Raw genomic sequence first — 22,584 nt, 5'->3', positions numbered from 1 at the left:
CAGCAGAAGTTGTAATATGATTACAGGAAAGATTAAAGTGTTCCTGGTAGTTTGATAGAGAAATAATGGTTTGACCTGAACATGTACCTTTAAGTATTCATGCTGGGGTCATCAATACAGGAGAGATGACATTATATCTAATCATCAAAGGAGCATATTCTTGTAAATTGCAGCAAACAACTTGTTTACCTGAATAACAAACTGTGCAAATTGTTGGAAATCATCTTTATTAGCAGTTTGTCCAGTCTTAGTTGATTTTAGACAGTCTTCAGGTTAGGTTGACAATTGGTCACTGCAGAGCATCTTCATACACAACACACACCATGTGAGGATGTCAACAAGAAGCATCCACTCTCTTTAAGCATGTCCACCCATTTAATCCACCCATTAAAGCATCTTTTATTTTCCAAATATGTTTATGTATTTTATTAATTTAATCAAATAATCAGTTTAGATTATTTTTGTATTTTGTATTACTTTGTTTTGCTTTCTTAGATGAGAATATTGTTGCCTAAGATGAAGCTTGAACTCTGAAATGTTCATCTTAGCTCAGACTACAAACAATCTAGCTCTTTCCAAAGGCAGCAAAATCAGCACACCAGCATGTCTGAAGCACAGATTATATTTTGTTTAAACTGTACATTAAGTGTGAAAATGACAGTTATGTGCTGGGCTATGTCTTGGTTGTAACTTCATATTAGTAATACATACAGTGGTATGATCAGTCTGCAACAAGCCTGCATAGTATGCATTTGCAGTTACGTGGGGATGTTTTCAGCATCTTGTTCAGATGAACATGTTTGAACCTGAAGCTGTGACGCTGTAACTGCCTCACAGGATCATACAGGGAGCAGGGGCAAATTAACATGTCACCACTGTGTACCAGGTGTGTGTTAATATGTGATGTCTCTGTGTGTGTTTGTGACTGCAGGATACACATCATGATCCTGAGGACTCAGTGGGTGAGGACGACACTATGCCTACCTGCACCGTAAGTCCACCTCACATTCTGGGTTTTATGTTCACATCAAACAGAGAGGAGGCTCCAGACTGTATTTAGCTCTGTCTGTTAGTCTTGCCTGACATTTTGTGAGCTTCAGTTGTAAACACAGCAAGCACTCTGTTTGTACTCACAACAGTGTAACACTCTGAACTCACTGATGGCAGCTGTCTGTCGGTAGCTACAGATATGCAGTAATGAGTTTGGCTGGCACCTATTGACGATTAAGCAGTTCTTCTGGTGATATGTATACCAGCATGTGTGTGTCTTGCATTCATACAAAGCAGTATTTTTCTCTTATAAGATTTACCCACTGTTTGAGAAAACTGACGCCTACTCTGTCATTATAATTGCTGGTTTGAAAGTGAAGTTCACTGTGGCTCTATTAAACTCATGAGTCATCATAAACCAAAAAAAAAAACTTCCTCCCTCATATCCCCTGCACTGCTTCATATCAACATTATTTGTAATGTTCATCATCTTTGACAAGTTATTTTTGGTTTAGATGGTGTTATTTACTCCTAAGGTAAACCACGTTTCCTCAGTATGCTTCCTGTGTCTCACTTTTAGCTATGCACCCTTTGCGATTGTTGTTTTATGTCATAATGTCAAAAGTGTACGTTAAAATATGTGCAGTATTGATTGCATTATGTTACAGAAATGCTGCAGAAGTGTAAAGCTAGTCACTGCTAGAAATAGCTTTCAATAACCTTTTCTACTTTGAATCTGTTTTTTTCTGCTGCTTTCTCTGGGTAAAACCAAGTGGTGTAGCCTCCAAGAGTAATGACTGAAGCCAGTGAGATAATACCTTAAAATGCAATATGACTGACTGCTGCTAGATCGTGGCCTCAAAAAGCACTGCTTACACTCTCTGGTCTCTATTGTTGAATTTTGGCTGTCTTATAAATGTACAGATGGTGTTTTTTCAAGGTGTTACTCCAAGAGAGACATTAGGGCTTATACAAAGCCGTTAGGTCTGTTGTGTAGTGACTGACGGTGTAATTGACAGTTCACTCGGCTGCTGCTCTCTTCAGCTCTTGGCCTTGTACTAAGCAGCATTTTCAGAGCTTCTGTAGCATTTTTAGTATTTTTATACAATAAATGAAGTTGATATTATTCCTATCAAATAAATCCTTCTTTTTAACTTTTTAACTCTTAGGAAGTAGCTGAAGTAACTTAAGTTTAGCAGACTATATTAGCTGTAATGTTAATCATGTAACAGCTTCACTGATATGTTAGTCTTCTGTACCACCACTGTTGAACCGTGTTATTGTTCATCATCCCATTTAAACCTTTCATGTAAACCAAACCAACATTTGGAGCTCATGAAGCTCTTATTTGTCAACCAAGAGTTTCAGTCTTTGGTTCAAGTAGGCTCTCTGAAAAATCAAGTGTAAAAGTCAGTATGAAAAACAGTCAATAACAAACATTTCATATCTGCTGCTCATCTCATTTACTTATTGGAGCTACAGGTTGTGAAAATTGCTTACCTGATGTTAATGTTGATTATTTTAGTAACTACCACTGACAGTATTTCTGTCTTCTTGTTGAACAACAGCTGATCACACATCTGAACTGAATCTCTGAGCTGTAGTTAGTTTTTAGATTCAATAAATGACTTCTAAAAGACATGCCCTCTGCTGAATGAACTGTTCTGTGATTGTGTAAGGAGAGGAAGCTAAAGGTGCATTATTTGACTCATTCACAATGAGTACACAAACTCACTACATACGCTGTACATGTGTTTAGAAATAAATCATTTACACTCAGAGATTCTTCTCAGATATTTCAGTCAGTAGACTACAACAGTTATTATTAGTTAATATTGTTTGTAAAAATCAGTGTGCGGAACACTTAGATTTGTCTTGCCCTGAAACTGACTCAAACAAATTTGACGGTAAAGGTAAGGTTTAGAGCTAGCAGTAATGGTTATTTTCAATTAATTTGCAGCTTATTTTTCCAATAAATTAGTTTTCTCCTTCTTCTTTGAACCAAAAGTGCCATATTCATTTCTTATGTTCAAACAACAAAGGTCCAAAACTAAAAGATATGTTTAGTTTAGTGAATTATCATTACAAAAATGATAATTCTCTAAAAGTTATAATTTGAATGTTGAGCTCTGCTCAGACAGACAGACATAGGGGCTGATGCATTTGTCAACTAAAGGTTTAGCAGATTACAATTAGTGGAAATGTCTCTGCTTTTATCTTGATAAATATACTGTTTAACAGCTGTTAAAGACCAACGTTTTAGTCCTTAACCGAGGAGAGAGCAATACACTCAGCAGTAGTTTAACATGTACTAGAGCTGAACAGACTCACTGGGGAAATTTCCTTTACATTTAAATAACAATGGTAAAGTTTGCATCATACTAACCTCAAAAACAGGGATCCACTGGTCTGTGTCATATAAACAAAGATCTTGTTTTTGGAGAATTTTCAGTATACATTTAGTGTCTTAGATTTAGTCACCTGCATGTTTATTACACAGGTTATTTTTCAGACTTTTCTGCAGGGCACAGAGATGCCACAGTGGGGGAAAACACCCTAGTTTGTCGCATGATTTAGTTACTAATGCACACAGAGTTGTTACTTATTCTAACAAAAACTTTTAAAAAGATGACCAGTGACCAAAACATTTGTTTCTTTTCCCGTACAAGAGGAAAGAAGGGAAAATACATAATACATTATATTCAGAGCATTAAATAGTAAATTCTGCATAAAAAATATTAAATTGAGAGCAAAAATTACTGCACTACTGCAGCTTTACCTCTTCAGTAAAAAAATGTGAAAAGGGAGTCATTGAATTATACATCACTCTTGGATATATGCAACATTTGGTAGAGCGGTTGTTAACATGGCTGTACCTTATGTCTCCATTTCAATGAGCCAGAATCTGACCTTCATCATTTGAGAATCTTCTGATTTACACACTGTGTGTGTGCGCGCGTGCGTGCGTGTGTGTGTGTGTGTGTGTGTGTGTGTGTGTGTGTGTGTGTGTGTACTACTGACTCAACAATCTGCAGCAGGGCAGCTGCATCTATTGATTTTTAAATGTAGTGGAGATGGTTTATGGATTGACTGTCTGAGAAAAGCTGAGCACCCATTACCTCATTCTCTGGAGTCTGCAGCATACACACGCACTGACACACACATTTACATATACTAAAATGTCTGAGGACAGAGCACCAGTAAATGTGAAAGTGGTATAAATGGCAAGTTGTGTGTGTTTGTGAGGATGAATACATTACAAAGCTGTTAATGAGTGAATTACACTGTGTCACTGCTTTAACTAAGTGTGAAACCACTGCGTATGTGTGTATGTACACGTCTTTCCGTGTGATGGGCAAATTTTAGTTTAAAGCTATAGTTGTGAGGATTTACTTTTTAAACATTTATTTTCAGAAGATTTCTTTAACAAAATGCAGCAGATGAAAAACTTTTTAAGCCAAGCTTATGTATTTTGAACAGATTTTGAGGAAATAATATTTTCATTTCATGATTTCATTAAAGATTTTGCTACAACACTAGTATGATTTCCATTTTGTACCAGATATGACAATAGGTAGTATCTACCACTAGGACACTCAACTATGAACTGTATGTGAAATTAGTTCTTTTTGGAGGACACTCATCATGGGAACACCCTAAACAGCATTTCATAAGGTTTTTTTTTTTCCTCTAGAAGTGCACCCAGTTTTGTACTTCAGTATGTTAGACTTAGGGACACACATACAGAACCTCATAGGGCTTGGTACCCCTTCACCAGTCCACCAGTGGGTTTTTTTTGGGGATGATCATGTTACACTGGATAATGAGGAAGCTTTCTATGTTATGTTCCTAAAGCCTGAGTCATGTTTGTCCTTTTATACTTGCTTTTATTACTTTTTTGCAAGTTTTTGTGCGAGGGAAACCAGAGTTGAAGATAATCTGTTTTCTCTGCCTTACTTACTCTTGTGTATGTGTGACGCATGGGGGGGCAGGAAGTTGAAAATGAATGGACAGGGATATTGCACTACATTGTTTTGCACCTTATTCAGTACAATTCTGTGCTCTTCTGTACAGCACTGTCCTTGACTGTGTCCTTTGTCTGATCCATTGTCTTATGTACTGTCTGCACTGATTGCACACATGCTCTGAGTCTAATTATTAGATATGTGTGGTGTTGTGTATTTTTGTATTGTTCTATGCAACACCATGATTCCTGAAGGAACATTGTTTTGCTTCACCATACACTGTATTTAGTTTACATAGTTGAAATGACAGTAAAAGCCACTTGACCTGACAATTTATTGTTAACGCTAATTCGGCTGATAACGTGACACAAAGCATTACACAAAGCTTGAATTACTCCCAAATTAAAATATGTTACTTCAGGTGCAAAGGTAAATAATGATCATGCTAGGTCGCTAATGCTTGCAAAACACAGACATTACATTTAGGCTAATCAGGCTTTCCAGCATTTAGGTCTGTAATATGAATGTAGTCTTTTATACTTGTGCATCTAGAAGGAGGACCTCCATATTTGACTCAGACTCAACTCCTTTGCCTGTGCTCCATCTTAAAAAGATGCTCTTTATTTGTCCCATTGCACATGAATGTGGTCATTTCATGCGGGGCTAATTTATAGATTATATTTTGACAACACAATTTAGAAAAGCTAGAGACACAGAAACAGAACAGAAGGACTGTATTTCGCAGAGTACTGCAGAGGTGAATAGTATAGCTGAGAGACCTCACTTCCAGGGCAGTCGTAGCCTAATGGATAGGGATAGGGAGTCGGACTTGTAACCGGAAAGTTGTGGGTTCGAGTCTCAGATCCGGCAGGAATTGTTGGTGGGGCGGAGTGAATAACCAGCGCCCTGTCCACCTTCAATACCACGACTGAGGTGAGACCCTTGAGCAAGGCACTGGACCCCAACTGCTCCCCGGGCACCGCAGCAATGGCTGCCCACTGCTCCGGGTGTGTGTTCACTGCTGTGTGTGTTCACTTTGGGATGGGTTACATGCAGAGCACAAATTCCGAGTATGGGTCACCATACTTGGCCACAAAAGTCACTTACTTCCTTTGACATTTTAACTCGATTTCTTAGATTTAAAGCGCTCCTTGAAGTAAACTCATATTAGTCCTCACAGTGATTAAAGACTCACTTTGTCAATTATCACACACATCAACACCTATATCACAGCAGAGTCACTTTCAAGTCTTCTGCTTATTGTTGATTCAATAACACAAACTCCTTTAACAGTAGTTTGGATGTGACTGTGAGACAGCAACACATTCATTTCACTTACTGTACTGGCTAAACTGTTCATTGTTGAGACGCACACACGGATACACATCGACATCACTATTGCCCCCAGTGAGGCAGAAAATTACTTCCAGACAGTGTTAGGAGCATCACTGCTCTCTGAGGGACCAACTAACATCTGCCGCTGCTCAGTTGTGTGTCTGTGTGTGTGTGTTGGACATATAGTTTCATATTTGGGCCCAGGATGAGGTCACTTATACTCTGTGGGAGAGACTGACACTGTCCATCACTTTAACCTCTACACGGACACACACAACTTGAACCAGGTTTATAGCTTTTTTTCAATTTCTATTCTGCAGTTGTTTTTATTTAAAGTTTTATTTAGTTATTTACTGTACCATAAACAAAAGAAAATACTCCAGAATATTGTGGTAGCTTCTTTTCACAATTTTTGTCTTTCACTTCAGCTCAGTGAGAGAAACAGCAGTTTGCAACATAAACAGATGCTCTGGGCGAGTTTTCTGGACAACATGGAAATTACAGCAGGAAGAAAAGAGTAAACATCCTACATTAGACAGGCAGACTCCATATGTTTGTTTCACTCTCCCCTTTTCCTTCGAGTCACTGAACAGCTCATGCGGAAATCCCATCAGTGGATTTTGAGCAAACTCCACAGGTGTTATCTTCAGATGCTTGTCAAAATTGTTGAAATTATAAGTTGATCTTTTTAAGTTTAATGAATCTTTTTATTCAGGACCTAAGGCTGCACAGCCACATCCTGATCTATTATCCAGCCATCCGTTGCTGCTGCAGGGAGCAGGGAGCATCAGGAGGATATATGTGAAGGGCGGTATGCAAGAAATGACCTTCTTTTGATTTTTTTTTTTTTAGGTATTTGGACATTTACAAGAGTTTTAATACAATGTTGCTGTCATGGGATGGATTTGTTAGTTCTGCTTATGAACTTTTATTTTCGTGTCTAATTTCCTTTTGCGCCTAGTTATGTTTTTAGGTAGCTTTATGTTCTTTAGTTAGATTAGTTTTACCCGTGTTTAATTAGTCTTTTGTTTGTTATCTATATATATCCCCTGGTTTCCTTTGTTGGTTGTTGGAGCATTACATGATGTCCCTGACGTTATTGCCGATGTACGTGAGTTTTTGTTTGCCGGTGAGTGCTGAGTAGTTTAAATGCAGAGTGGCGAAGATATTTTATTAGACGCCGAGTGGCGGGGTTGCCTTGTCAGTATAAGGTGAGAATAGGTTCAGGATCAGCAACACTGAAAACTAGGATTTGAATGTTTGAAAATATATTTTGAATATGAAAGTTTTGGTTGCAAAACTGAAAGCTATTATTAAAACCATTGAAAATAAAATTTGAATATCTGCAAAAATGTTTAATTCTTTTCGGTGTTACAAATCAGTCTCTTCAAGTTTTCAAACTTACTTGCAAACATTCAACTCTGTCCTTTCAAACGTAGCAAAGATCTGAAACTGCAAATAAACCGTTAAGTCCAATTGCCATGACTCAGCTTCTAGATACCGAGAGAAAAAACTCTTCCTCTGGTCATATTAATGGTCTATATGTTTTGTGTTTTAATTTTAATACTGCAGCTGATCTGAGTTGCATTGAAACAATTAGTAAATTAATTACAAATAAACACAAAATGTTGAGTAAAACATTCCTTAGAATTTGTCCTGGGAATTCATTAAACTATGAAGTGTTGTTTCCTTGGTTCAAATGTAAAATATAAACTAAGTAGTTAACACACCAGGTTAAAAGTAATATACACCTGTTTTATTTAAAATTCATAAAACAGTTGCGCATGCATGATGTACGAGGGAATCACCATTATGTATGTTTTAGGGCTGGGACTTTAATGCATTGATGTCGATGAATTAATCACAAAATCAATGCATTTAAAAAAAATAACGCATTTAATCACACTTTTCTTTGGTGACGTAAGTAAAAGGTTTCTACCTATAAACAACCATGGACAGTCCAGAGATTTGTCTTGTTAGTCTCAGTGGGCTAATGTAACATCAAATAGGTGGTAACTCAAATGCACATAAATGCAGCAGCTGGAAACACACAGTCAAATAAATGAGACAACAGTATGACACAACATAACATAACTGACACAGCATGTGGACCCTTTGGTCCTTTTTCACACTTCTTTTCCTGACAGATTGCTAAAGGAAGGCTAAATTATTCATTATATCCCAAGAAAAGGTCTTACTAATACTAAAAATGTAATACATTTCCTTATTAGAGAAGTCATTTTTCAGATTTCGTGTGTGTGTGTCCGTATATATGTGTATGTATTGCTCACTGGCAGATGGTGTTTAATCTTTTCTGGCCATCTGGACTGACTTTCCCTAGCGTCTTTTAAACGCCCACACACACAAACACATGGCACTTTACACTTTTATTCAACATGCTCAGGTGTGCTTGTGTGTGTGTGCGTGTGTGTGAATGTGTGTGAGCGTGTGTGACGGAGAGATCAAATACGCAAGTGTCCCTTGGAAAACCACTCATCCACTCACGGTATGTTTTAGACAGTCACAACCTGTGAATTTGGAGTAAGAAGCTCAGTTATTCTCTGTATGTTTGTGTGTGTGTGTGTGTGTGTGTATTACTGGCCTGTCCAGACAAAAAAACAAAAGGACAGAAAAACTAAAATGTCTTAGATTTGAGATGTTTTGTTAGCTCTCATTTTTGAAAGAGGAGTTTGTTCTCAGCACTTAGTGGCTATTTGTCTGCGTGTGTGTGTGAGGGCGGGAGGAAGTGTGTGTGCACAGGTCTGAACACCTAAAATGGAAACCTCCGCCCCACCCACACTGGCTAGAGTGGATATTGATGGATACAGAGAGAGAGAGGGAAAGAGGAAATATTGATTTTATAGGAAGCAAAGGAGAGAAAGTGTCTGTGTTTGTGTGTATTAGAGAGAAGCAGCACATAATAGGTAAGCTAGAAGAAGAAAGGCTTTGTGTCCTCCTAGTTTAGTTTCTGTCAGGATCAGTTGGTACATTCCTCTGTGCTAATGGGCGTGTGTGTGTATGTGTGTATCTGTCTGTGTCTCTGTGTGTGTGTATGTGTGTCTGTGTGTTATGAATGAGGCATTGTGGGCATTGCAATTGTGAGGTCATAGGATGATGATGTAACCTGTGTAACTCGGCACCGGTTTTCCTGAGCGCAGCCCTCTTGCCAGGAACACAGCAATAACAGAGAAGTACCATATGTACACAGTGATCTACAGTAGTGTGTAAGTGTTTTCAGACTCCCTGATTAATGATGAGAAAGTAATCAACACATTCATTATCAGTAAAAAAAACAAAAAACTGTTGCATCTCTAGAAAAAAACGCTGATCTTTCCACAGGCAGGCTAGTCAATTAAAGCAACAATAGAAACAGTTTTCTGTTTTGAGTGTTTGATTTTACTTACGGAAATAAGTAAAAATAATTAGGTATCACTGGTACAACATACACAGCGGTCCTTTTATTTCCTGCAGCCTCCTCCAAACTGGCTCTTTTGTCTTATTTTTTTACTCTGTAGGTTAGTTGCAGCAGAAATAGGAACACACCACACCCAAATATCATAGATCACAGTGATGGTGGACTTATTATCATGTGTGCAATTACATAAGCATCCTGTTGTTTTAGGCTTGATGATTAAAGAAAATGCAACACATGTAATGATGATGGAATTTTAAAATCACTGACCTCTTACTTAATTATATACTAAGTAACTTTGTAGTAACATTAGGTAGATTGTTTTCAGTTGTCTACTTAAAAACTAAGATGAAAGAATAATAACCAGTATCTAATGGAAGCACTGCAAGCAGTAAAACATCTATTTCCCAGTATGGAAGTGATGCGCTAACACATGAACATAAGTGTTCAGGAGAGAGTCTTCCAGAGAGTTTCCCCAGGACCATCAGGGAGTAAGAGGAGGAGGCAGGGACAGACTAATAGGGAATTTCCCTATACAGTATGTTCAATGTGAGGAGGATACAGGAAAGAGAGGAGGAAGAGGTGTAAACAGAGGAAGAGAGCCTCCTCACCCACTTCAGTGTTTCACTGACCTGTACTGGAATTTGACACAGAGACTTGAAACCAACATCTAGATGCATTTCCATACCCCCTCCTCTGCACTCACGATCTTCTTTTTATTTAATTCTCTCTCTTCTTTGGTTTATTATATCTATTCTCTAGTTTTTTCTTTTTCTTTTCTCCTTCCTCGACTCCTCTTCCCTACCTACCTCCCTTTTCTACTTTCCTGTTCTTTTATTTAGTTTCTTTCTCTCTGCTTTTTTTCTTTCCCTCCTCTTGTTTTTTACTTTTCATCCTTCTTTTTGGGATGTACTGGTATTATTTGTAGGATTTTTTGCTTCCCCTGCTGACTGTGTCAACGCTATTACATGTCAGAGGTGTGTGTTGTGTTGACTGACAGACACTGCATTAATGGACCTGCAGACCAGTTTGAAATCGCAGTGTTGTGGCACTTTACCTATCAATAAACAGCATTCGTTATTATAAGGTGAGGAAACAAGAAAAAACATTGGCAGTGAAGTTAGAAATTTACATTTTGTGATGTCCACAGTTTTCCTAGTTGTTCTTAGTGAGTGTTGCTGGCAGGGGGCCTCCCAAGGACACGTGTGCTTTCCTGTACAGATGTTGTTGCCAAGGAAAGAATGACAGGACATGCCTTTATGGCTGTGTTGAACAGCTGGTGGGTTTTCCTGTCTGACAAGTTTGTCAGTTAATCAGTTTTACCGGTATAATGCCAGTAGAGGAGCATGATGAAGTTGCTTTTATTTTTTTTTTCACATTAGGAACTGGCAATTCCAGGTACAATACAAAAGCAAGTCTTATCATAGTTGTGAGGACACATTTCCTAGCTCCTTTACCATAACCTTAACCTCAATCTAACCCTAACCTAACCTCTAGTCTTTATTTTCAGACATACTTTTGAAGGCTAAATTGTCCTCACAACTGGTTTCAAACTAAAATTTGTCCACGTAGCTATAGAAAGATGTGTACAAACACACACATGCAGAAGTACAATACAGACTGTTGATACAGATTGTCGTTTGCTGGCTGTCTGTGTTTGTTGGATTGGCTGTGATTCACACACTCTTTGGCATCCCTGTTGTCTCTGTTTGTTCATATTGTTTTGGTGTGTGTGCGTGTGTGTCCGTTAATTTTAGTTCAAGTTCATTTTCTACTATTTGCTGTTTATTTTGATTTGTATGTACTTTTAACTTGTCTTTTATTTCTGTAAAGCACTTTGAATTACTCTGTGTATAAATTGCACTATATAAGTAAACTTGCCTTGTGTGTGTGTGTGTGTGTGTGCGCGCGCGCGTGTGTGCGTGCGTGAGCGTGCGCGCGCGCGTGTGTGTGCATGTGTCCATTTCAGGTCTAACAGGGTGTTGTGAGCAGACGTGAACAAACTTTGCTTTGGCAACGGACTACAATAATCTCTGAACCTTCAGTTCTTGTTGCGGTTTAAATTCATGACAAGTCTTAACTACTGCTATTATAGACATACACATAGTGTTTTGCTGATCTCCTTAAACTGATGGTGGACAATTAAAGAAAGAGTGATTCTGCTAGTTCCAGATTTTTATGTACAGTATTATGCTTCTGTATTTAAATTTGACTCTAAGAAGTAATTTAACATTGAGAACATGATCTTGCGTATGTGTGTGTGGGTGTGGTAATTAAGTCTTGCTGGGCTGATCAGTGAGGCCTGATTGGCAACAGATGTAGCGCTTTGATTTCCTGTAATATGAAGGGTGGGGAGGGACTGGATGATGACAGTGGCTGCACTGTTTAACAGATTATACTGAGGTGTGTGTGTGATATTGTGGAGTTGTGAAGTGGTATGAACTACTGTGACTGGAACTATTTTTCCTTACTAAATTCCTATTTCAGACTTTTCTTTTAGTAATATATTCACTTTTTTCCTCAACAAGGATGACTAAAGCCAGGAAGGCATTGTGCAATTTTTGCTGATTGTGTATGGTGGAGTAAAAGTAATAATTTTGAAACCTGTCAAGAAATAGTTTAAAACTAAAAATGTTATTGTCATTTATTAGCATCACTGTTTTAAACAGGAATGAGAAATTTCAAATGGTTTTCACGTTTTTATATCCAGATTTGAGCTGGGATATTGGATTTATAGAAGTAAAAAATTAATCAAGCATAAGTTACTATTATCCATTCGTCTTTGTACAAATCCAAAAATAGAGGTAATTCTGCTAACAAAATGTAACTTCCTATATGGCCATGTTGTTTGTTAGCGTTTGTACTTTGCAAGTGCAATGAAGTTTTTTCAAGTGGAGTTGTGGGAATTTGTAACAACAGCTGACCACAATTTCTGAACTTTAGAAATCCATCCGATTGTTCAGGAGCCACAGGTTGGTTACCTTTTATGTGATTAATCAGGTGCCAAAGCCTTCTTATGCTGCAAACGACAACCAATTTGAAAAGTAGTGGCCTCAATTAACAGCATAACATGTGATTGTAAGAAGTTCTTTGAACTTAGAAATGCCAGTTCCCTTCCTGTCTTAAATGTGTTATCTGAACATATTTTGAAGTTATGAATAAAGTTTAATAATAAGTTCAAAGCAGAAATTGTTAAAGCCTTTTATACCAATCAGGACATAGAGCAGTGAAGTGTACAGGATATAGGGATTGAATTTAGCACTAGCCTTCATCATGGATATGCTGAAGGTTTTTATTATTATGAAAAGAAACAATCAGGACTTATTTTAACATGTATTAAAATCACACAGAAAGTTTCCATTGTGTTTTCTTCAAATTACAAAAGAGATTGGAGATTTTTAACTATTAAACAGTGTATGCTGGGAAGTTTAACATACTCATATACTTGCTTTGCTTCTTTTAAAACATAATTTAATCAGTTGTGTGAACTCTTAATACATTAATTGAACTTATCATTTCAAGTCATACGATGTCAAGTTTGAACAACACATATTCCTAATTACTAAAGTGATCTGATAATAAAAGCTTAAACTTAAATTTATTTGAAGTTAAAGTTTTACAGTAAGTTAATGTGGAAAAATTAGTTGGTTCAACTAAGCTGCTATACGAAGTTTTCCTGTGTGAGCATTGGTTTGAATTGTTTAAATTTGGCATAATTAACAGTCATTTTTGTTATCAATTAATCTAGTGTTTGTCTTCTTAATTAACGATGTGGTCTAAAAAACATTACAAAAAGAGTGATTTGTCAGTGTTTGCCATCAAGTCTAATATTTTGTCTAGGCCAACAATTTTTTGGGGGGGTATTTTCCCTATAAAAATGTTTGAAATAAAGAGTTAGATAACTTATCAAAACTGTCAATACAACTGTCCATTATGTTGCTGTGGCTTTTTAAAATTTGAAATATCTTAAGTTTTATTAATTTATTCTAATCTTTAAAGGTCTAACATCAAAACAATTATTAGCTCAATGTTACAACATCTGTAAGAGGCACCTGCTATCACAGCTAGAGATTGACAAGGTACAACACAAATGCTATAGCTATAGCAGCTATAGCAAGGGGCAGCCAGGACGACTGGTCAGAGATGGGATGTCATCACCCCCACGGTCTGATAATGGGAACCAGGCACCAATAACAACCTGCAAGTTTAATGCAAGAGCAGCTAACCTGAGATTGAAGAACATGGCAAGAATGGATATCTGGAGTCTTGGGTGCAAATCACAAGAGCAATTGAAGTACCTTCCAGAAGTGCAAAAGATGTGAATGCAGCACTACAAACAATCCCTACGGCTGTCATCACCTGCTATCACAGCTAGAGATTGACCAGCAAACTGATATACAGTATAGCAAACATGGAGCAGTATCCTCCATGGAGAAAGAAGCTGGAAACCAAGATAAAGAATGGAGAGAAGTTAGCCAGCTATGAGATGGCAAAAGGTTAAGAGCAACAAACAGTCCATACCTGAAGCTTTGGAGACTGCTTAGCAAAGAATTACAGTCCTGAATACCTGCGATAGCAACATCAGAGAGAAGCAACATGAGAAACTTGAGAAATACCAAGGGCCGAAAGAAGAGCTAGAAAATATGTGGACGGTGAAGGTAACAGTGGAGCCTGTGGTAATCTGAATACTTGGGGCTGTGACCTGGGAGAGTGTGTCCATCAGATCTCAGGAACAACATCTAAGATATCTGTCCAGAAAAGTGCAGTCCCAGGAACAGCTAAGATACTGCGCAGGGCCCTCAAGCTCCTAGGACATGGGTACAGGACCCAAGCTTGAAGGAGAAAAAAACTGCCCGCAGAGGCGAGTGGGGAATTTATATATATGGGAGCTCTTTGTTGTTGGTGTTGGAGTTAATTTAAAGCAGGCTTCGAGTCTGAAAGTAAGCAACTTAAACTTCTGAATGTTCTATCTGGATCTTTCAGTCTAGTCTTTACCTTAATTTTAACAGCACACAACATAATTTTAAACTCTGTGATTGGATTTGTCCTACCAAAATATTGGCCAAACCTTCGCTATTTCTCTTAGGTTTTTATGTACACAAGTTGGCTTAATAACAGCTGTTGTCTAACAAAATGTTTCATCTATAGTACCAATGGTTAAAACCAGTTTCACAATTGCCAAACATTGGTATTGCAAGCAAACAGGAGTTTGATTTAAAAAATCATGTCCCCCTATTCAGTCTCCTGAATCCCTTAACTTTATTTAGCTGTCTGTGTACTTTCTGGTAGATCAGTTAACAGTAGAATGAAAGAAAGGACACACACTCCTCTGTTGCTGATGAGACTGTGTGTGTGTGTGCGTGTGCGCGTAGTGATTGAGGACCTCGTTTTGCCAGCTCCTGAATTAATGATGATGTCCTCCCTCTGCTCCTCCTCATCTATACTTAATGCTCTCTCCCTCTCTGTGCACTATAAAGTTCGGCCTGTGATGCAAATCACATCCGGCGTTCTCTTTCATCAAGTACCCTTCTTTTCAGCCTAATGTTTTTTCAGAAACTCATCTTTTAGTATTTTTATGTTAGGATGGAATGATATGATTTTGATTAATCTACTGATATTGGAAAAAATAAACACAAATGTTCCTGTGATTTTTAAATACTTGAACAGTGTCTCCACTTCTTTTTGGAGATAATGTACTATATTTTAATAAATATCCATTTTGCAAAATTAAACTACCCCTTCACATGCTTTAAGTAATACAAAATCTGAATCTTATTGGCTATTTATAGCGCACTATTTATTGAGCATTACTGACATGAGTAACCTTGTGATGGAGTTTTTTCTGCACTTCAACCCTTTCAGTTTTTTTTTCCATGTGAACTGGTTGAATGTTTTTTTTTATTTCATATTAAAATTGGCAAATGCTCCATTACGTTGGAGATACCATAGACCAGGGGTATTCAACTAAAATTTAAAGAGGTCCAGTTAGAGAAAATTTCTTGAAGCAAAGGTCCAGAAGATCATAATGTCTAACTAGTTAGTGTGATATGTATTTAAGTAGCCTAGTAGTTTTATCAACATCTGCATGTAATCAATACCTGACTGTCAAATCAAATGAATTCAGTACAATTCAAAAACTTTCTGACAATATTTATTGTCATGTAACATACAACTGAACATATCTGTATGGCTGTAGATATGTATAATGTTCTCTCATTAACTAAGTTCTCTCTCTTTCTCCGTCTCACTCGCCTGTTTCTCTCCCTTTGTTTTCTACATGTATCGCCTTTTTTCTTTTTCTTTGTACCGTGTCTTCATGTGTAACTTGCCTCTAGCGCTGTTTACACTGTAGAGTCGTAATGTTTACCGCATGGGATGCACAGACTTGATTGGCTGAGTGGTATCACGTGGGATGGCTCAACTCGCATGCATTTGGTCTGTGCGTTTCCACTACCGTAAAGTCTACAAAAGCTGCGCCGGTGGAAATAGAAGCGCCCCGTTAGGTTTTAAATCTTAACCTTCTGTTTTGGCTGTAGGTCCGGGTCCGTATGGGGCGGCTTCTGGGTCCTCACCCGGACCGCGGTCCGGCTGTTAGTGACCTATGCCATAGAGCTATCATTCCCATCAACAGCTAAGCTATAATTTTTCTGAAAGCTTCGACATTTATCATCTGGTTGCAATGGACTGTCACATGTCCAACTTTGTGCTTACTCTGCAATCATTACTTACTTTTGTTAAAATTTGTTCAGAGAACTTTTTTTAAAAACAGTTTTCGTGACATTTTTTGAAAAGAAACATCTGTACGTCATTATTTCACAATTTGCCTGACATGTACTCTCCTAACTTGAGAAATAATGAAGCACAGGTGTTTTAGTTACACAAACAATGTGAAAATGAATGTGTCATGACTTTGGAGTCATATGTTAATGTTGTGCTGTGGCTTATGCAAAGCAAAGTTTAATTTATCAGTCAGCACACAAATTATACACAAATGAATCAAAATGTTTTTAAGTAACCGCCTACTTATATTTAATCTGAACTGACTGGTGCAACTTGGTCCTCTACACTTATTGTGTTAATCCAGTTGTATTTGAATTTTCAGATGGGTGACCATAGCACAGCGTCTGTTGTTGTTTCTTTTCGGTGTTATTGTAAAAATGCATCATTTGCTGCTCCTGCTCCTAGTTCAACAAAGACATCTACAGTACACCCCAAGTGAGAATGAGAATATATTCAAGTAAATAAAATCCCATTAAAATATACTTTGAAGATATTGCAGAAGTTCTTTACATTTTCTTCTAACTTTTGAAATGTACTACAAGAACGTACTTTGCACACAGCCGTGTTATTCCCAGAGATCAGCTGTCAGCCGCCCCTCAGTGGTTCATGCAATTTAACTTTCTGTAGGTGGAGCTCTTTTCTTCTCAACCACATGCAGGCTGTTAGTTCACATAAGAACCCAGCAACAAACTCACTGGGAACTTGTCTGTGTTAGAGCTACAGGGCTTACAACTAAGGACTGTTTTCATTATTGATTATCTTCTCAATGTATTGGTTTGTCATTTTGTCCACAAAATGTGAAATTCAAGTAATACTATCAACAGCCTAAGATGCTTGTTTTTAAATCCAAAACCCATAGTTTAAAAGAAGAACCAAACCTGTGGTGTTTAGAAAAATGAAAATGAACAGTTAACTGGTTATCAGAATAGTTGATGGTTCACCTACTGACTAATTGTTTCCGCTGTGGTGAGCTCATAGGTTGTAATATTTAGCTCTTATGCTGGGCGTTTTAGATATTTGGCCGTGCAAGATGATTTTAAATACCTTTATGAAACATTTTACCACTGAAGTGACTCTCTGGCCTTTGACAAGTGACTGGTAACTGTATGCTTTTTTTTTTTTTTGTGCTTTTTTTAGCCTTGGGCAGCGGAAATGCACTTTATGCCTCTAACCTGACTAATCCAAAGTGTGTGCTTGAGTGTATGTCTGTCCATCCGGCCTGTTAATTTGATTGCGTAACGGGCTTAGGGGCGCAGATTGTGTGGAATGAAATCCTGCTCACTCAGAGTCCGTGATCACTGCTGCCATGGAGAAGCTTTACACACACACACACACACACACACACACACACTAGGGACAAGAATACATAGGAGCAGTCTGGTTGGTATTATTACCAAAGTCCCATTTGTATCTATTTTTCAGAGTTAATAAAGTATAGTTAATAAGTGACGCTGGAAATGTGGCATCACTTTTCACTCATTTCTGCTCTCTGTATATCTTACACACATTCATATACTCACAAAACGGCACTTACTGTCAGTTGTTGTAATAGACTCAGCCAAGCAGCCCTTTCCAAGCACATCATACCAAAAGATACTTCTACAGTATCTGTTAAAGTTTAGCTAAGGTGTTAAAAGGGACACACCAGATTGTTCAGTAAATGAAGTTTCCTGCTTGGTGATAAGACAGACTCACAAAAATACTATAATAAATAATAATGCTATAATAAACAATTTTTGGTTTTAAAAGGGAGAAATTGAATCGGTAAAGTAATAAAAGGGTTAGGGTTAGCTCTGTTTGGAGATTAAGTTGGTGATGTAATATCTGATATACTTTTAGCAAAACAGAAACTAATTATCACTGTCATCAGTCTGTTAATATGCCACCAGAAGAGGGGACATATTTAAATGTTTTGTTTTGTCCAACTAACAGGTGAAATTTAGATTCTGTTTTCTATCAAATATTAGACACAGAAAAACAGCAAACCAAGCTGGAATGAGCTATTATTATTATTATCACATTAATTAAATTTTCAGTCAGTGGAGATTTAACAAATAGGCTAAACATTAAAAAAACATGCTCTTTGTTTATGACTCAGTCCACTCTTGTTCCTTGCTGGTTTGTGGAAACAGTGCACACTCAGGGAAGGTGACAACAGGTGGGGGTAATCCAAGATATGCCACACATCCTGTTGATGGTCTACACTGGCATTGTGTACATTGTGTTTGCGTTTGTGTGGTGGGGGGTTGTGACAGGTGGAGGATTTCACATGGACACAGGCTGCGTCCACATTGTGTCTGTGTTGGTCTGTGTTCCGCTGCGTTGTACTGATTGAGTGGGTTTATTGTGGGTTTTAGGGATTTTTGAGTCTTGTGCATGTCACTGTTTCTTGTTCCTCAGCTCATTTGTTGCTCTTTTGGACATATGTCTTTGTCTTGTATTTGTGTATAGTTTGTTATTGCTGGAATTAAAAGAAGAGCAACATCTTACAAATGGGTTAGGTCAATTTGTTAAATAATTGAAAACTAATTGTGACCATATTTTACTTTATTAATTGTCTTGAGTGTTTTTGGTCTTGTTTTGTTTAAGTAATTGTTTTAGATCTCTGGTTTTACCTGCTCCAATGTGAGTAATGCATTCACCTGTGGAATCACAAACTGTGGCTCCTAATAGGTATAAGCATTTCCTCTGCTTCTCAAGATGTCTCTTGTTCAAAAGTAAATTTTGTTGCATTAATAAGAAACATTTGACACTCTTGTAATGCTACCAGTTCTTGGAAGAAACAATAGTCCATGAACTAAATGCCTTATTTACTAAGTGCATACAGTACACTAAGAATTAGACAACACAAGACAAGAATCAAATGAGGAAAATACAAAGCACACTGATATTTATGCTATGCATCTGGATGTAAAGTTAATGTTGCTTTTTGTCCATTGCCTTTTTTGTTATCAAAAAGAATAAATGAATTCCAGTGGTTGATACTGGCAAACATCTAACTCTTCCTCTAGATATTCACCGTGCCATCCACTACAGTGATGCTCCGGTTAGCACTGTCACATCACAACAAAAGGAGTTTGAAACCCATTTGAGCCTGGGGCCTTTTGGTGTTGAGTTTGCATGTTCTCCTCGTGTCTGCATGGGTTTTTTCGGGGTAGTCCGACTTTCTCCCACTGTCCAAACACATACGGGTTGGAGTCAGGCTAATTGTAGACTTTATGACTGTCTCTCTGTGTCAGCCCTTCTGATTGACCAGTGATCTGTCCAGGGCGTACCCTGCCTCTCAACCATTGACAGCTAGGATTGGCTCCAGCCTCCCATGACCCACGATGTTCCAGAGTAAGCAATATAGAAAATAGCTGGATGGATGGAATATCACTGCATTAATGATTTCTGATGATTTAGCTTTCTCTGTCAAGCTGAACCCAGTACACTTTATTCAAAGTGTGAGTGAATCCAGCTTCTGAAATACTTGCTGTGCTGAAGTGGAGAGGCACATGGATATTGTGAACAAATAAACAGGCTTTTCTTTACAAGATTTATTTGCTTATAAGATGAAAAATATTAAAAATGTAGGACAAAAACCTCACAGATCAGAAATTTAAATAAAGATGACAAATCAAATAACTAAAGATTATTTCTACATTTTCAACAAGATACTAGATACAGGTGCCAAAATGACCACTGTGCAGAATTACATTTAAAATAATCTCTTGTGCTTTGTTACACTTTACGTTCATCAGACACAGTAAGAATAACAGCACATATATCTTCTCAGTACTGTTCCACTAAGGACTGTTATGCAATAATGTAGACTTTAAACTTTACAGGTGCGTAGGTCAGGGTATGGTCATTTTCTCATAGCTGAGATATTACTGAATACTAGTAGGACTAGAGGAACTGGATAAGTAGAGATGATAACTGGACGTGAGTTTGTAGAATTCAGGTAAAACCACCACTCAAGCCATGGGGGTGTCACATGTAGCTGTGTCAACCAACTGAGTTTTTACAGTTTTTACTATTACTCAACACGAAGCCTGGGTGTTCACTCAACTATTTGCACAATTCACTGTGTATTGATAGCTGTAGGATACTCAAAGTATCTTTATAGTTATTCTGACAGTACTTTGTCTGTTACACTTGGGACAGCTTTGAGGACTCTATAGTGTATATACTGTATTTCACATGCAGTAAAATGGCTGGGCTTAAACATAGTTATTAGATTAAATATAGTTATTAGGCTTAAATGTTTTTACTTTAAAATTGTATCCTCAGACCTAAACTTTTATATAACTGACTAAAAGTCAATTAATTTTAAATGTCAGTAAAAAATATATTGGCAGAGATTATAATGTACACAATGCTTCTGTGGTTCATTTTGTAAAAGATTTGTGTTGGTGTTGTGACAATGAAGTTGATACTTAGTACCTAATGATTGTTCATACTTAATGAACGAGTATTTTGATTACTGATTTTTCATTCATGAAGTTAAAATGCAAATATTCTCTGACTTCGTTTTAAATGCGTGGAATTTTCTTTTTTCCTGTTTTATAGAATTGTAAATTGCATATCTGCATTTTGAACATTTGTTTTTCATTATTGTCTGTCTTGTCTCAATTAATTGATTAGACATTTGTTTTGTATATTGTCAGAAAAAAAACTTAAGGTAAGTATAATAATATTAAAACAAATATTTTTAGGTAAGAAAAGGAAAGTCAGAAAACCTTCACAACCTGGAACCTGGAAAATAATTTTGATTGGAAAAACAAAGTTATTAAATTATTTAAATAGTTAGCTGCTAAACCTGTCCTACACTATTACATTTAGCTCTGGTAAGGTGCAGACTTTTTATCAACCCTTTTTTGCCTAGAGAAACTAAAAACAATTCAAGGTGATATTTTATGCTAATGTTAAATATTGTGTGTATCATGTGTGCTAGTAAGCTGCCAACTTCAATAGGAGGAGGTGAGAGGAAAGTAATAAATGATAAATGACAAGAATTTCAATGGATTCATTGTCACATATTCAGTTGGCAGATTGGGTCTTACATTCATTCATTTTTGTGATAGAAGTTTGCATTTTGTCTGTAATAGGAGGAGCGGCAGTTCTCCTCCTCGTGGGATTTAGTCATTGGTCAGTGAGTTGTGAGTCTGGAGTAAATGGGGATCTCCAGGACATCTGATGGAAACACTGGGTGGAAGGTTACAGCTGCATGTAAGTGGGAGAGGAGTGGGGGGAGATCCCGCTTCCTATCCCAATTTGGCTCAACCCCCCCGTGGTTTTCCTCTGGGTATCCCCTCACACTGACTCACACACACACTTTGCTTGTCCGAGTCCTGATCATTTGCAGCCACAGTGTTGCTCAGGCTTCACTCCTCTCAGTTCAGTCCATGATGACACACTGTGCGGTGGAGGCCAAGCTGGCATGTGTGTGCACTATTGCCAGCCTCATCAGAGCTCTGAGGACTCGGCTGAAGTCACTCCGAAGCTTTCTGCTGCTCTCCAGGTTAGATAGCAACCACCATCTTTCAGTCCAGACCTCAGACAGTGGCCAATGGCAGCCTCCAGGGCCATTTAACAGGAAAAATGGGGAGACAGTTTTAGGCTGTTGTGGATCAGCGTACTGCAATATGACAGTAAGTTTTTGAAGTGAGTGTTAAACCTACAAATGCACCGCTTTGGGTCAGTTTTTTTGTCTGCACCTCTCATTGTCCTCATTTTAGCAACTCAAATAATGAGAATACGGGGAAAAGGTGTAAAACCTTATCTATGGTTGTTTTTCATTTGCTGATTTATTAAACTCTTTTTGTTAACATAAATTTCTACATAACTATTGTCACCAGCTGTGTGAAGTTGTTCAGTTTCTCCACTTGCATAGTTGAACATAGAGCTGTTGCTGCACCTGCTGGAGACATAAGACCAGCAGGAATAGGTTCAGCAAACTTGTCATCTCAAGTCAAAAATCTCAAAGAACTCAATTAAGAACTTATCTGAGAGTAAAAATGAAAAGTTGAATTAACTAGAAATGAACATATTAAGTATTTATGTTATCATGTGTCTTCATTGCTCATGGGAGTCAAAATACACAGCATAATACAACAT

At 37.6% G+C, this 22,584-nt stretch overlaps 1 protein-coding gene across 1 annotated transcript in view; it reads left to right on the top strand.

The window, feature by feature from the left end:
• The window catches only part of rps6ka3b (ribosomal protein S6 kinase, polypeptide 3b), a 63,527-nt gene that overhangs the window by 8,710 nt on the left and 32,233 nt on the right, over window positions 1-22,584 (top strand). The window contains exon 2 of the mRNA XM_026305716.2: window positions 932-991. Coding sequence (XP_026161501.1) covers window positions 932-991 — 60 coding nt within the window. The remainder of the gene's footprint in view (window positions 1-931; window positions 992-22,584) is intronic.

This window comes from Mastacembelus armatus, unplaced genomic scaffold (assembly GCF_900324485.2).
Source record: "Mastacembelus armatus unplaced genomic scaffold, fMasArm1.2, whole genome shotgun sequence".
Taxonomy (NCBI): Eukaryota; Metazoa; Chordata; class Actinopteri; order Synbranchiformes; family Mastacembelidae; genus Mastacembelus; species Mastacembelus armatus.
This window is presented reverse-complemented; position numbering and strand designations above follow the sequence as displayed.